Source organism: Oncorhynchus keta, unplaced genomic scaffold, assembly GCF_023373465.1.
Source record: "Oncorhynchus keta strain PuntledgeMale-10-30-2019 unplaced genomic scaffold, Oket_V2 Un_contig_14602_pilon_pilon, whole genome shotgun sequence".
In the NCBI taxonomy this organism is placed as follows: domain Eukaryota; kingdom Metazoa; phylum Chordata; class Actinopteri; order Salmoniformes; family Salmonidae; genus Oncorhynchus; species Oncorhynchus keta.
In genome coordinates, this window is record NW_026278848.1 from 54,588 (window position 1) to 72,877 (window position 18,290).

Genomic DNA, 18,290 nt, shown 5'->3' on the forward strand with positions numbered 1-18,290 from the left:
GCCAGGTACCCCCAGGTTATCTAATCGGTCCTGGTACTACCCTCTGGACAGGCCAGGTACCCCCAGGTTATTAATTAGTCCTGGTACTACCCTCTGATTGGCCAGGTACCCCCAGGTTATCTAATCAGTCCTGGTACTATTCTGGACAGGCCAGGTACCCCCAGGTATATCTAATCAGTCCTGGTACTACCCTCTGACAGGCCAGGTACCCCCAGGTTATCTAATTAGTCCTGGTACGCCCTCTGACAGGTACCCCCATGTTATCTAATCAGTCCTGGTACTACCCTCTGGACAGGCCAGGTACCCCCAGGTTATCTAATTAGTCCTGGTACTACCCTCTGATTGGCCAGGTACCCCAGGTTATCTAATCAGTCCTTGTACTATCCTCTGACAGGCCAGGTACCCCAGGTTATCTAATCAGTCCTGGTACTCACCTCTGTTGACAGGCCAGGTAGGCCCCCAGGTTATCTAAGTCCTGGTATGACCCTTGATAAAGGTCCCCCAGGTGATATAATCCTGGTACTATTACCCTCTGATAGGCCAGGTCCCCCAGGTATCTATCCTAGTACTACAGATAGGCCAGGTACCCCCAGGTTATATAATATACTACCCTCTGATAGGCCAGGTAGGTTATCTAATCTACCTAGATAGGCCAGGTACCCCCAGGTTATCTAATCCTGTACTACCCTCCGATAGGCCAGGTACAGGTTATATAATCCTGGTACTACCCTCTGATAGGCCAGGTCCCCCAGGTTATCTAATCCTGGTAATACTTTCCTCCGATAGGCCAGGTACCCCCAGGTTATATAATCCTGGTACTACCCTCTGATAGGCCAGGTACCCTCAGGTTATCTAATCCTGGTACTACCCTCCGATAGGCCAGGTACCCCAGGTTATCTAATCCTGGTACTACCTCTGATAGGCCAGGTACCCCAGGTTATCTAATCCTGGTACTACACTCCTCTAGGCAAGGTACAGGTTATATAATGGTTCACCCTCTGATAGGCCAGGTACCCCCAGGTTATCTAATCAGTCCTGGTACTACCCTCTGATAGGCCAGGTACCCCCAGGTTATCTCATCAGTCCTGGTACTACCCTCTGGACAGGCCAGGTACCCCCAGGTTATCTAATCAGTCCTGGTACTACCCTCTGGACAGGCCAGGTACCCCCAGGTTATCTAATCAGTCCTGGTACTACCCTCTGATAGGCCAGGTACCCCCAAATTAACAACACTGCGGATCATCAAGGTAAAGTAATATTGTATTGATCTGGATGATTGTATTGATGTTTCAGCCTGGGAAGTCGTGGGTGTCAGACTGTATGAAGTATGATTGTACCGACACACTGTCAGGCCCGACCCTGGTGTCCTACTCATTCAGCTGTCCACCCTTCAACCAGACAGAGTGTATGAAGGTATGGTTAACACACACCTACACACACATACACACACACACACACACACACACACACACACACACACACACACACACACACACACACACACACACACACACACACACTTTGGTCAGTCTTTGTAACACTACTACCTGTCTATGATGTTATTTTAGTTGACCTTTAACCCCTGAGATGTGACTGTTGTCTCCACTCTAGATTGGTGGAACCATTGTAAGTTACATGGATGGATGCTGCAAGTCATGTGAGTAAAGAGAAAGACTACCTGTCCCAGCTATGGTTTCTGGGTAGCTTCCTGTACGCCCATATTTAGTATTTTCCTGTATGCCCATATTAAGTCTCTTCCTGTATGCCCATATTAAGTCTCTTCCTGTATGCCCATGTTAAGTCTCTTCCTGTATGCCCATATTAAGTCTCTTCCTGTATGCCCATGTTTAGTCTCTCCCTGTATGCCCATGTTTAGTCTCTCCCTGTATGCCCATGTTTAGTCTCTTCCTGTATCCCCATGTTTAGTCTCTTCCTGTTTGGCCATGTTTAGTCTCTCCCTGTATGCCCATGTTTAGTCTCTCCCTGTATGCCCATGTTTAGTCTCTTCCTGTATCCCCATGTTTAGTCTCTTCCTGTTTGGCCATGTTTAGTCTCTCCCTGTATGCCCATATTTAGTCTCTCCCTGTATGCCCATATTTAGTCTCTTCCTGTATGCCCATATTTAGTCTCTTCCTGTATGCCCATATTTAGTCTCTCCCTGTATGCCCATATTTAGTCTCTCCCTGTATGCCCATATTTAGTCTCTTCCTGTATGCCCATGTTTAGTCTCTCCCTGTATGCCCATGTTTAGTCTCTCCCTGTATGCCCATATTTAGTCTCTTCCTGTATGCCCATATTTAGTCTCTTCCTGTATGCCCATGTTTAGTCTCTTCCTGTATGCCCATGTTTAGTCTCTTCCTGTATGCCCATGTTTAGTCTCTCCCTGTATGCCCATATTTAGTCTCTTCCTGTATGCCCATATTTAGGCTCTTCCTGTATGCCCATGTTTAGTCTCTTCCTGCATGCCCATGTTTAGTCTCTTCCTGTATGCCCATATTTAGTCTCTTCCTGTATGCCCATGTTTAGTCTCTTCCTGTATGCCCATGTTTAGTCTCTTCCTGTATGCCCATGTTTAGTCTCTCCCTGTATGCCCATGTTTAGTCTCTTCCTGTATGCCCATGTTTAGTCTCTCCCTGTATGCCCATGTTTAGTCTCTTCCTGTATGCCCATATTTAGTCTCTCCCCACCTGCTTCTACAGAAGTTAATCTGTGTTACCTGTTTGTCGGATAACGTGTGTTTCCCAGTATATGTTTGTCCTTCAGTTTATGACCTCACCACTTCAATCAGACATTTTCTCACTCCGCTTATGCTTAAAATATTTCCCCCCAGTTGCAGAAACTACCTACTGTTTTAGGCAATACCCACAGCAATATGATGTTGTTGCTCCTACTATGTCCCCCCCCCCCAAAGGGTCTATTAACAGTAATAGGAATAGATGCTTTTCAGTGAAAATAACCAACATACACTTTACAAGCAAAATAATCTAATCTGACATCCATGTTACCATGACTGCCAAAGACCACACTTGGCGTGTTCAGAGGGATTCAACATCCATACATGAATTGGTTCACACACCAACAGTTTTACCCCCCCCAATATGGTAAGTAGAAATGCTACTATGGTATTTACGGTAACTTCATTGAAAAGCATATAGAACTGCTACTATGGTATTTACGGTAACTTCATTGAAAAGCATATAGAAATGCTACTATGGTATTTATGGTAACATCATTGAAAAGCATATAGAACTGCTACTATGGTATTTACGGTAACGTCATTGATAAGCACATAGAACTGCTACTATGGTATTTACGGTAACTTCATTGAAAAGCATATAGAAATGCTACTATGGTATTTACGGTAACGTCACTGAAAAGCATATAGAAATGCTACTATGGTATTTACGGTAACGTCATTGAAAAGCATATAGAACTGCTACTATGGTATTTACGGTAACATCATTGAAAAGCATATAGAACTGCTACTATGGTATTTACGGTAACGTCATTGAAAAGCACATAGAACTAGATAGAGAGAGTTGGGTTACTTTTCTTCCTTTTTTTGTGTTGGTGTGCAATCTGACCATGGTGTACCAATCCCACCAGGTACCGGATATTCTCTCTTCCCCTTCCCTGTTAGTCCCCTGACACCCACAGTTAACACAAACTGTGAACGAGGTACCCGTCACTGATACAGATCTCTATGAGACAACAAGGCTTGCCAGCACCATTGTTGATATCCAACAATGTACTCCCTTTTTTTTGTTTTTTTTACATAAACAATTACAGTACAGGACAAGTCAAAACAGACTCTAAAAAAACATTTATTACATTTATTATATATTATATATATATATATATTATATTATTATTTATTTATTTAAAAAACTTTTTTTTTTTTTGTGTCATTTTTTGTTGTTGTCATCCACTATTTTTTTGCCATTTTTCCTCCAATTGTCCTCTGCGGATCACATGACACAGCTAAATCTTTCCCCGTTTTGCACTGTTGGGGGCAGTGCATTGTTGATCGCCAACAATGTACTGTTGGTAGTGGCCAAGTAGTCTGCAGTCGGTTAGATGTCTGCATGGTGTCTTGAACTGTAGTAGGTCGTCTTTTAGTACTGCTGAACACGGGTGTTCTGGGGGTTTGTACTGTAGTAGGTCGTCTTTTAGTACTGCTGAACACGGGTGTTCTGGGGGTTTGTACTGTAGTAGGTCGTCTTTTAGTACTGCTGAACACGGGTGTTCTGGGGGGTTTGTAGGTCGTCTTTTAGTACTGTACGGGTGTTCTGGGGGGTACTGTAGTAGGTCGTCTTTTAGTACTGCTGAACACGGGTGTTCTGGGGGTTTGTACTGTCGCTAATGCTTTGGCTAATATGGTATAATTTGTATCCATTTTTAAAAATAATTGTGTGCTCCTCTTTATGTAATACTTCCCATAGTGGGGCGACAGGGTAGCCTAGTGGTTAGAGCGGTGGACTAGTAACCGGAAGGTTGCAAGTTCAAACCCCCGAGCTGACAAGGTACAAATCTGTCGTTCTACCCCTGAACAGGAAGTTAACCCCACTGTTCCTAGGCCGTCATTGAAAATAAGAATTTGTTTTTAACTGACTTACCTAGTTAAATAAAGGTAAAATAAATAGTTTACCCCCCATCCTAGTCTTCCTGAAAGATGACGTGCAGTAGCACTGAAATATGTTATGCCATATTATCCAAACAATAACACCACCTGTTAACAAGTACTAGATCTGGTGAAAGGGTATCTGTTCTGTTTCTGAAACTTTTTTACATGTATTTTTAAATTCATACTTTTATTAGAGGTTATAGTGGGCTTTTCACTCTTACGACAACGGACATATCCGTGTTACTGGGCGATAAATGTTACATATATTACATTAACTCCATGCATTGTAAACAGGGATATGTCATTTGTCTTGCTTCTTTTTGTGTGTTTTTTTTTGTTGTGTCATAAACTATTGCAAAATAAATATTATGACATACACATAAATGTCAGTCTTATAACCATTAGATTGTCAACATTATGTCTTCTGCTTGAAGTGGTTGAAAGTAGACCCTTGTCAATAGGTACACAGGGTATAGTAAATGTGTTATCATCACATAGGATTCTTAGTAACGCATTTTAGTTGATTAACTAGGCAGCTACGTGGGGGAAATAATTCTGTGATGGAATTACACATTGGTTAATTACCATGTTGTTGTTTTACACTGACGCCTCGTCTACACAGAGGATTAAACCAATAGGCTTACGCATCGCAGACCTCTCATACAATTGATATTCAAGTATGACATATTTCTGGCCTCCCTAAACCGTTTCACGTTAAAATCAATATTGCCGCCGTGGGGTATTGTCGCTAACAAAAACCTTGTGTCTTTATGTACCATTTACATTCTGACAGCATGACAACAGTTGTACTGTTTTCGCTCCCTCTGTCTCTCTCTGTTCATGTGTTCCTTCATGGTTTCTACTTCCTCTGTCTCTCTCTGTTCATGTCTTCCTTCATGGTTTCTACTTCCTCTGTCTCTCTCTGTTCATGTCTTCCTTCATGGTTTCTACTTCCTCTGTCTCTCTCTGTTCATGTGTTCCTTCATGGTTTCTACTTCCTCTGTCTCTCTCTGTTCATGTGTTCCTTCATGGTTTCTACTTCCTCTGTCTCTCTCTGTTCATGTGTTCCTTCATGGTTTCTACTTCCTCTGTCTCTCTCTGTTCATGTGTTCCTTCATGGTTTCTACTTCCTCTGTCTCTCTCTGTTCATGTGTTCCTTCATGGTTTCTACTTCCTCTGTCTCTCTCTGTTCATTTGTTCCTTCATTCATCCTCTGTTCTCTCTGATCATGTGTTCCTTCATGGTTTCTACTCTGTCTCTGTTTCTGTTCATCCGGCAGATCAGAGTTCTGGTTTCTAATGGTTGTTCTAAGAACCAGATCCAGACTGATGGGATGTGTGGTCAGAACCAGAACCAGATCCAGACTGATGTGATGTGTGGTCAGAACCAGATCCAGACTGATGAGATGTGTGGTCAGAACCAGATCCAGACTGATGGGATGTGTGGTCAGAACCAGATCCAGACTGATGTGATGTGTGGTCAGAACCAGATCCAGACTGATGTGATGTGTGGTCAGAACCAGATCCAGACTGATGGGATGTGTGGTCAGAACCAGATCCAGACTGATGAGATGTGTGGTCAGAACCAGATCCAGACTGATGGGATGTGTGGTCAGAACCAGATCCAGACTGATGGGATGTGTGGTCAGAACCAGATCCAGACTGATGGGATGTGTGGTCAGAACCAGATCCAGACTGATGGGATGTGTGGTCAGAACCAGATCCAGACTGATGTGATGTGTGGTCAGAACCAGATCCAGACTGATGTGATGTGTGGTCAGAACCAGATCCAGACTGATGTGATGTGTGGTCAGAACCAGATCCAGACTGATGTGATGTGTGGTCAGAACCAGATCCAGACTGATGTGATGTGTGGTCAGAACCAGATCCAGACTGATGGGATGTGTGGTCAGAACCAGATCCAGACTGATGTGATGTGTGGTCAGAACCAGATCCAGACTGATGTGATGTGTGGTCAGAACCAGATCCAGACTGATGTGATGTGTGGTCAGAACCAGATCAGACTGATGGGATGTGTGGTCAGAACCAGATCCAGACTGATGTGATGTGTGGTCAGAACCAGATCCAGACTGATGTGATGTGTGGTCAGAACCAGATCCAGACTGATGTGATGTGTGGTCAGAACCAGATCCAGACTGATGTGATGTGTGGTCAGAACCAGATCCAGACTGATGTGATGTGTGGTCAGAACCAGATCCAGACTGATGTGATGTGTGGTCAGAACCAGATCCAGACTGATGGGATGTGTGGTCAGAACCAGATCCAGACTGATGTGATGTGTGGTCAGAACCAGATCCAGACTGATGTGATGTGTGGTCAGAACCAGATCCAGACTGATGTGATGTGTGGTCAGAACCAGATCCAGACTGATGGGATGTGTGGTCAGAACCAGATCCAGACTGATGGGATGTGTGGTCAGAACCAGATCCAGACTGATGTGATGTGTGGTCAGAACCAGATCCAGACTGATGTGATGTGTGGTCAGAACCAGATCCAGACTGATGGGATGTGTGGTCAGAACCAGATCCAGACTGATGGGATGTGTGGTCAGAACCAGATCCAGACTGATGTGATGTGTGGTCAGAACCAGATCCAGACTGATGGGATGTGTGGTCAGAACCAGATCCAGACTGATGTGATGTGTGGTCAGAACCAGATCCAGACTGATGTGATGTGTGGTCAGAACCAGATCCAGACTGATGTGATGTGTGGTCAGAACCAGATCCAGACTGATGTGATGTGTGGTCAGAACCAGATCCAGACTGATGTGATGTGTGGTCAGAACCAGATCCAGACTGATGGGATGTGTGGTCAGAACCAGATCCAGACTGATGTGATGTGTGGTCAGAACCAGATCCAGACTGATGTGATGTGTGGTCAGAACCAGATCCAGATTGATGTGATGTGTGGTCAGAACCAGATCCAGACTGATGGGATGTGTGGTCAGAACCAGATCCAGATTGATGTGATGTGTGGTCTGAACCAGATCCAGACTGATGGGATGTGTGGTCAGAACCAGATCCAGACTGATGGGATGTGTGGTCAGAACCAGAACCAGATCCAGACTGATGAGATGTGTGGTCAGAACCAGAACCAGACTGATGTGATGTGTGGTCTGAACCAGATCCAGACTGATGTGATGTGTGGTCAGAACCAGAACAAGATCCAAACTGATGAGATGTGTGTGGTCAGAACCAGATCCCAGACAGATCCAGACTGATGTGATGTGTGGTCAGAACCAGATCCAGACTGTGGTCAGAACCAGATCCAGACTGATGTGATGTGTGGTCAGAACCAGATCCAGACTGTGGTCAGAACCAGATCCAGACTGATGTGATGTGTGGTCAGAACCAGATCCAGACTGACGGGATGTGTGGTCATTGTATTTGTGAACCCTGCAGGTAAAGAAGATGGGAAGTCCTGTCAGAAGGTGACAGTAAGGATGACGATACGGAAGAACGACTGTCGCAGTAACAGACCGGTACGTTTTTTTTTTTGTTGTCTTAATTGATTCTGACCTGGGTATATAAATGTTACATCAAAATGTAGGAATGGCACCATGTCTGGGAAACTTGTTTCTGGATGAATACGAGGGTCAAGTCCATCATGGATTATTGTGCCACGATAGTTGAGCAATATCTTCGTCACGATAACGGCTGTTATCATGATGTCTTAAAAAAAAAAAAACGCAAAAAGATAATCTTTACGTCGCATTAAGGATAATTCATAGCCCATCTACACCACCTGGATTAAAGACGTACGGTCATTTTATATGGCGTAGATCAGCTACGAACTGTCCTTAATGCTATATTTGGCGTAGTCGGCAGGATTAGGATATTCACATTTAGCATCACATCCACCTTGTTACATTTTTTGTTGTTTGTTTTTTTCCCTCCAGGTCAACATAGTGTCATGTGACGGGAAGTGTCCGTCGGCCAGTATTTACAACTACAACATCAACACGTACGCCAGGTTCTGTAAGTGCTGCCGTGAGATGGGGCTGCAGAGGCGCTCCGTGCAGCTCTACTGCAGTGGCAACTCCACGTGGGTCAACTACTCTATACAGGAACCCACCGACTGCTCCTGCCAATGGTCTTAGTGGCCACACAGAGACACACACACACACACACACACACACACACACACACACACAGCACACACACACACACACACACACACACACACACACACACACACACACACACACACACACGCACACACACACACACACACACACACACACACACACACACATTCACACACACACATACACACGCACACACACACACACACACACACACACACACACACACACATGACCGTTATTCACTACAGGTGTACACACATTAAGTATACGTGCACGCACACACACACACACACACACACACACACACACACACACACACACACACACACACACACACACACACACACACACACACACACACACACACACACACACACACACACACACACACACACACACAGCAGAGACACTACTCTTGTATGTCAGAGGGACAACAGAAGGTTGGGTATAGCAGAGCGTGGTTTAGTGGCTTTGGGTGCTTTGGGGCAGTTGAAGGTGGGTAGGGATGTATATGGACACAGCACAGCATCTATACAGGCTGAGATGGAGGAGGAAGCTGTGAGTGGCTGTCATCCTACCGAACCAAAAAGGCCCCGTTACATTTCATGTTGATATGTTGTTGTTGTTGTTGTTGTTGAATTGTCTTTATTTAAATTCTGCCTTTCTAGCAGATACACAACACAATAACTACAACTAGCTGATACACAACACAATAACTACAACTAGCTGATACACAACACAATAACTACAACTAGCTGATACACAACACAATAACTACAACTAGCTGATACACAACACAATCACTACAACTAGCTGATACACAACACAATCACTACAACTAGCTGATACACAATCACTACAACTAGCTGATACACAACACAATAACTACAACTAGCTGATACACAACACAATAACTACAACTAGCTGATACACAACACAATCACTACAACTAGCTGATACACAACACAATCACTACAACTAGCTGATACACAACACAATCACTACAACTAGCTGATACACAACACAATCACTACAACTAGCTGATACACAACACAATAACTACAACTAGCTGATACACAACACAATCACTACAACTAGCTGATACACAACACAATCACTACAACTAGCTGATACACAATCACTACAACTAGCTGATACACAACACAATAACTACAACTAGCTGATACACAATCACTACAACTAGCTGATACACAACACAATAACTACAACTAGCTGATACACAACACAATCACTACAACTAGCTGATACACAACACAATAACTACAACTAGCTGATACACAACACAATCACTACAACTAGCTGATACACAACACAATCACTACAACTAGCTGATACACAACACAATCACTACAACTAGCTGATACACAACACAATAACTACAACTAGCTGATACACAACACAATAACTACAACTAGCTGATACACAACACAATCACTACAACTAGCTGATACACAACACAATCACTACAACTAGCTGATACACAACACAATCACTACAACTAGCTGATACACAACACAATAACTACAACTAGCTGATACACAACACAATCACTACAACTAGCTGATACACAACACAATCACTACAACTAGCTGATACACAACACAATCACTACAACTAGCTGATACACAACACAATAACTACAACTAGCTGATACACAACACAATCACTACAACTAGCTGATACACAACACAATCACTACAACTAGCTGATACACAACACAATAACTACAACTAGCTGATACACAACACAATAACTACAACTAGCTGATACACAACACAATAACTACAACTAGCTGATACACAACACAATAACTACAACTAGCTGATACACAATCACTACAACTAGCTGATACACAACACAATCACTACAACTAGCTGATACACAACACAATCACTACAACTAGCTGATACACAACACAATAACTACAACTAGCTGATACACAACACAATAACTACAACTAGCTGATACACAACTAGCTGATACACAATCACTACAACTAGCTGATACACAACACAATAACTACAACTAGCTGATACACAACACAATCACTACAACTAGCTGATACACAACACAATCACTACAACTAGCTGATACACAACACAATAACTACAACTAGCTGATACACAACACAATCACTACAACTAGCTGATACACAACACAATAACTACAACTAGCTGATACACAACACAATAACTACAACTAGCTGATACACAACACAATCACTACAACTAGCTGATACACAACACAATCACTACAACTAGCTGATACACAACACAATCACTACAACTAGCTGATACACAACACAATAACTACAACTAGCTGATACACAACACAATAACTACAACTAGCTGATACACAATAACTACAACTAGCTGATACACAACACAATCACTACAACTAGCTGATACACAACACAATAACTACAACTAGCTGATACACAACACAATAACTACAACTAGCTGATACACAACACAATCACTACAACTAGCTGATACACAACACAATCACTACAACTAGCTGATACACAACACAATCACTACAACTAGCTGATACACAACACAATAACTACAACTAGCTGATACACAACACAATCACTACAACTAGCTGATACACAACACAATCACTACAACTAGCTGATACACAACACAATAACTACAACTAGCTGATACACAACACAATCACTACAACTAGCTGATACACAACACAATAACTACAACTAGCTGATACACAACACAATCAATAACTACAACTAGCTGATACACAACACAATAACTACAACTAGCTGATACACAATAACAACAATACACTACAACTAGCTGATACACAATAACAATAGCTGATACACAACACTAACTACAACTAGCTGATACACAATAACTACAACTAGCTGATACACAACACAATAACTACAACTAGCTGATACACAACACAATAACTACAACTAGCTGATACACAACACAATAACTACAACTAGCTGATACACAACACAATAACTACAACTAGCTGATACACAATAACTACAACTAGCTGATACACAATAACTACAACTAGCTGATACACAACACAATAACTACAACTAGCTGATACACAACACAATAACTACAACTAGCTGATACACAACACAATAACTACAACTAGCTGATACACAATAACTACAACTAGCTGATACACAACACAATAACTACAACTAGCTGATACACAATAACTACAACTAGCTGATACACAACACAATAACTACAACTAGCTGATACACAACACAATAACTACAACTAGCTGATACACAACACAATAACTACAACTAGCTGATACACAATAACTACAACTAGCTGATACACAATAACTACAACTAGCTGATACACAACACAATAACTACAACTAGCTGATACACAATAACTACAACTAGCTGATACACAATAACTACAACTAGCTGATACACAACACAATCACTACAACTAGCTGATACACAACACAATAACTACAACTAGCTGATACACAATAACTACAACTAGCTGATACACAACACAATAACTACAACTAGCTGATACACAATAACTACAACTAGCTGATACACAATAACTACAACTAGCTGATACACAATAACTACAACTAGCTGATACAACACAATAACTACAACTAGCTGATACACAACACAATAACTACAACTAGCTGATACACAACACAATAACTACAACTAGCTGATACACAACACAATACAACTACAATAACTACAACTAGCTGATACACAACACAATAACTACAACTAGCTGATACACAACACAATAACTACAACTAGCTGATACACAACACAATAACTACAACTAGCTGATACACAACACAATAACTACAACTAGCTGATACACAACACAATACAACTACAACTAGCTGATAACTACAACTAGCTGATAACACAACACAATAACTACAACTAGCTGATACACAACACAATAACTACAACTAGCTGATACACAACACAATAACTACAACTACACAATAACTACAACTAGCTGATACACAACACAATAACTACAACTAGCTGATACACAACACAATAACTACAACTGGCTGATACACAACACAATAACTACAACTGGCTGTGCAAAATTGTGTACTTGCGAGCAATAATAAGCAAACGTGTGCAGCCCCGCAATTTGTAACTCGGTGCAAGTATGTGGTATCTCCATTTTGTGTAGCTAACTGTGGTCTTGTGGGGCGTACGTAGCTCGTGTAGGAATTAGATCTGACCCTAGGCCAGCCCCACTCTATGTATTTTGTAGGTAAAATGTGAGAGTATAGAGTCCAACATTAACACTGAATTCAGACATCAAGTTGTGCCTCATTTGTACATAAATAAATTCCCGATCTTTGTGCCTTTTTATGGAAATAAGTATTTTTACATTTAAAAAAAATATATATATATTTAGATGTATTACTTTTAGAGAGTTATAACACTTCAACATGCTGTATATCAAGTGATATTAAATATGCTTTAATGTTACCATACTAGAGAGGTGTTGCTGAATAATTACCAATCAAGTTGCATGGCGACCATTTTATTTATTTGTTCCTGTTCAACTTAGCACAGTGTTCAATATTTTGGTATTGGTGATTTTTGTCAACGCAGTTTTGGCAAGCATTTGGCCCTGATACATTTAACCCCCAATAGCACTCTCCACAACTGGTTTGGTTGCAGACTAGAAGTTTTTTTTTTTTTACAACGTTAATTTGTGGATATTTTTTTAATTGAAAATGTTACGGGGATAAAATGTTTTAAAAAAAGAATTGCGCTTTTGAAATCACTTTGTTGATAATACAGTAACTTGGTTAACAATCAGTTCTTCCGTTTTTTTCCTGTCTTGAAAATGTGTTTTTGTCACTTGATCGTAATACATATTTTTTACAAATAAATATATCACAGCATAATACAAATTTTGAGAAATGTGGGAGGTGTCAATAATAAAGTGTTGTGATTGGTTTGCTTATGTTTCAAGCGTTTTCAATAACTTAAGTTCATTGTAAAGATAATTGTTGAATTGTGTTATTATTGGGGATATGAAACAACAGGTTAGTGTAGTGAAACTAAATGTACATTTGAACTTTCAATAAATATTTCCTTAGAAAACCCTAAGATATCCTGACTGGTTTCTGTATGAATGTTTCCTTAGAAAACCCCAAGATATCCTGACTGGTTTCTGTATAAACTTAGAAAACCCTAAGATATCCTGACTGGTTTCTGTATAAATGTTTCCTAAGAAAACCCTAAGTTATCCTGACTGGTTTCTGTATAAATGTTTCCTAGCTGAAAACCCTAAGATATCCTGACTGGTTTCTGTATGAATGTTTCCTTAGAAAACCCTAAGATATCCTGACTGGTTTCTTATACATGTTACCATAAATAAACCCTAAGATATCCTGACTGGTTTCTGTATAAATGTTTCAACTAGAAACCCTAAGATATCCTGACTGGTTTCTGTATAAATGTTTATTAGAAAACCTAAGATATCCTGACTGGTTTCTGTATAAATGTTTCCTAGAAAACCCTAAGATATCCTGACTGGTTTCTGTATAAATGTTTCCTTAGAAAACCCTAAGATATCCTGACTGGTTTCTGTATGAATGTTTCCTTAGAAAACCCTAAGATATCCTGACTGGTTTCTGTATAAATGTTTCCTTACTGGAAAACCCTAAGATATCCTGACTGGTTTCTGTATAAATGTTTCCTTAGAAAACCCTAAGATATCCTGACTGGTTTCTGTATAAATGTTTCCTTAGAAAACCCTAAGATATCCTGACTGGTTTCTGTATAAATGTTTCCTTAGAAAACCCTAAGATATCCTGACTGGTTTCTGTATAAATGTTTCCTTAGAAAACCCTAAGATATCCTGACTGGTTTCTGTATAAATGTTTCCTTAGAAAACCCTAAGATATCCTGACTGGTTTCTGTATAAATGTTTCCTTAGAAAACCCTAAGATATCCTGACTGGTTTTTAGAAAACCCTGTGATAAATGTTTCCTTAGAAAACCCTAAGATATCCTGACTGGTTTCTGTATAAATGTTTCCTTAGAAAACCCTAAGATATCCTGACTGGTTTCTGTATAAATGTTTCCTTAGAAAACCCTAAGATATCCTGACTGGTTTCTGTATAAATGTTTCCTTAGAAAACCCTAAGATATCCTGACTGGTTTCTGTATAAATGTTTCCTTAGAAAACCCTAAGATATCCTGACTGGTTTCTGTATAAATGTTTCCTTAGAAAACCCTAAGATATCCTGACTGGTTTCTGTATAAATGTTTCCTTAGAAAACCCTAAGATATCCTGACTGGTTTCTGTATAAATGTTTCCTTAGAAAACCCTAAGATATCCTGACTGGTTTCTGTATAAATGTTTCCTTAGAAAATATCCTGACTGGTTTCTGTAGAAAACCCTAAGATATCCTGACTGGTTTCTGTATGAATGTTTCCTTAGAAAACCCTAAGATATCCTGACTGGTTTCTGTATAAATGTTTCCTTAGAAAACCCTAAGATATCCTGACTGGTTTCTGTATAAATGTTTCCTTAGAAAACCCTAAGATAACTGGTTTCTGTATAAATATAGAAAACCCTAAGATATCCTGACTGGTTTCTGTATAAATGTTTCCTTAGAAAACCCTAAGATATCCTGACTGGTTTCTGTATAAATGTTTCCTTAGAAAACCCTAAGATATCTGACTGGTTTCCTGACTGGTTTCTGTATAAATGTTTCCTTAGAAAACCCTAAGATATCCTGACTGGTTTCTGTATAAATGTTTCCTTAGAAAACCCTAAGATATCCTGACTGGTTTCTGTATAAATGTTTCCTTAGAAAACCCTAAGATATCCTGACTGGTTTCTGTATAAATGTTTCCTTAGAAAACCCTAAGATATCCTGACTGGTTTCTGTATAAATGTTTCCTTAGAAAACCCTAAGATATCCTGACTGGTTTCTGTATAAATGTTTCTAATGTTATACAGGGGACATGTTTTTGTGTGTAGATTGAGTTTCAGGACACATCATGTTATGGTCAATATTGGCTCCATGTTGGTTACTTTAGTAGTATTTAGTGTATCAGCACGTTAAAATAGACTAGTTGATCATCCTACAGGAACATGCTAGCTGTATATATTGATGTTTTATTTTATTTAACCTTTATTTAACTAAGCAAGTCAGTTAAGAAAACATTTATTATTTACATTGACGGCCTACACCGGCCAATTACGGACGTGCGCTGTACTATGGGACTCCCAATCACTGCTGGATGTGATGCAGCCTGGATTCCATCCAGGGGACTGTAGTGACGCCTCTCGCACTGAGATGCAGCGTCTTAGACCGCTGACCCACCCGGGAGCCCAAGGTTTATAGCAGATACAGTGTCTTAGACCGCTGACCCACCCGGGAGCCCAAGGTTTATAGCAGACACAGTGTCTTAGACCGCTGACCCACCCGGGAGCCCAAGGTTTATAGCAGACACAGTGTCTTAGACCGCTGACCCACCTGGGAGCCCAAGGTTTATAGCAGACACAGTGTCTTAGACCGCTGACCCACCCGGGAGCCCAAGGTTTATAGCAGACACAGTGTCTTAGACCGCTGACCCACCCGGGAGCCCAAGGTTTATAGCAGACACAGTGTCTTAGACCTGACCCACAGGGAGCCCAAGGTTTATAGCAGACACAGTGTCTTGAGACCGCTGACCCACCCAGGAGCCCAAGGTTTATAGCAGACACAGTGTCTTAGACCGCTGACCCACCCAGGAGCCCAAGGTTTATAGCAGACAGTGTCTTAGACCGCTGACCCACCCAGGAGCCCGTGCTAGCAGACACAGTGTCTTAGACTGCTGACCCAATAGCAGACACAGTGTCTTAGACCTTGACCCACCTGGGAGCCCAGGTTAAGCAACAGTGTCTTGACCCTGAACCCACCCGGGAGCCCAAGCGTTTATAGCAGACACAGTGTCTTAGACCGCTGAATACCTGGGAGCCCAGGTTTATAGCAGACACAGGTTGACACCTATCCAGGTCAGATAGCAGACACAGTGTCTTAGACCCTGACCCACCCAGGAGCCCAAGGTTTATAGCAGACAGTGTCTTAGACACCTGACCCACCCGGGGAGCCCAAGGTTTATAGCAGACACAGTGTCTTAGACCGCTGACCACCCGGGAGCCCAAGGTTTATAGCAGACACAGTGTCTTAGACCGCTGACCCACCTGGGAGCCCAAGGTTTATAGCAGACACAGTGTCTTAGACTGCTGACCCACCTGGGAGCCCAGGTTTATAGCAGACACAGTGTCTTAGACAGCTGACACCTGAATAGCAGACACAGTGTCAGATGACCCACCTGGGAGCCCAAGGTTTATAACAGTGTCTTAGACAGCTGACAGGACCTGAAGGTTTATAGCAGACACAGTGTCTTAGACAGCTGACCCACCTGGGAGCCCAAGGTTTATAGCAGACCAGTGTCTTAGACCGCTGCACCAGCGTTAACCGACAGCTGACACCTGAATACCAATCAGATCCAGTGTTAACCAACAGCTGACACCTGAATACCAATCAGATCCAGCGATAACAGACAGCTGACACCTGAATACCAATCAGATCCAGCGTAAACCAACAGCTGACACCTGAATACCAATCAGATCCACGATAACATCCAACAGCTGACACCTGAATACCAATCAGATCCAGTGTTAACCGACAGCTGACACCTGAATACCAATCAGATCCAGCATTAACCAACAGCTGACACCTGAATACCAATCAGATCCAGCGATAACCAACAGCTGACACCTGAATACCAATCAGATCCAGTGTTAACCAACAGCTGACACCTGAATACCAATCAGATCCAGTTAACCAACAGCTGACACCTGAATACCAATCAGATCCAGTGATAACCAACAGCTGACACCTGAATACCAATCAGATCCAGTGTTAACCAACAGCTGACACCTGAATACCAATCAGATCCAGTGTTAACCAACAGCTGACACCTGAATACCAATCAGATCCAGTGTTAACCAACAGCTGACACCTGAATACCAATCAGATCCAGTGATAACCAACAGCTGACACCTGAATACCAATCAGATCCAGTGTTAACCAACAGCTGACACCTGAATACCAATCAGATCCAGTGATAACCAACAGCTGACACCTGAATACCAATCAGATCCACTTACACCAACAGCTGACACCTGAATACCAATCAGATTAACCAACAGCTGACACCTGAATACCAATCAGATCCAGTGTTAACCAACAGCTGACACCTGAATACCAATCAGATCCAGATAACAGACAGCTGACACCTGAATACCAATCAGATTAACAGACAGCTGACACCTGAATACCAATCAGATCCAGTGTTAACCAACAGCTGACACCTGAATACCAATCAGATCCAGCGATAACCAACAGCTGACACCTGAATACCAATCAGATCCAGTGTTAACAGACAGCTGACACCTGAATACCAATCAGATCCACTAACCAACAGCTGACACCTGAATACCAATCAGATCCAGCGT

At 41.7% G+C, this 18,290-nt stretch overlaps 1 protein-coding gene across 1 annotated transcript in view; it reads left to right on the forward strand.

The window, feature by feature from the left end:
* LOC127918608 (otogelin-like protein) overlaps positions 1–8,746 on the forward strand; it is a gene marked incomplete at its 5' end in the record, with an annotated part of 57,003 nt that extends 48,257 nt beyond the window's left edge. Inside the window, 2 exons of the mRNA XM_052501882.1 lie at positions 7,993–8,125; positions 8,543–8,746. Coding sequence (XP_052357842.1) covers positions 7,993–8,125; positions 8,543–8,743 — 334 coding nt within the window. The remainder of the gene's footprint in view (positions 1–7,992; positions 8,126–8,542) is intronic.
* Between the last annotated feature and the right edge of the window lie 9,544 nt (positions 8,747–18,290).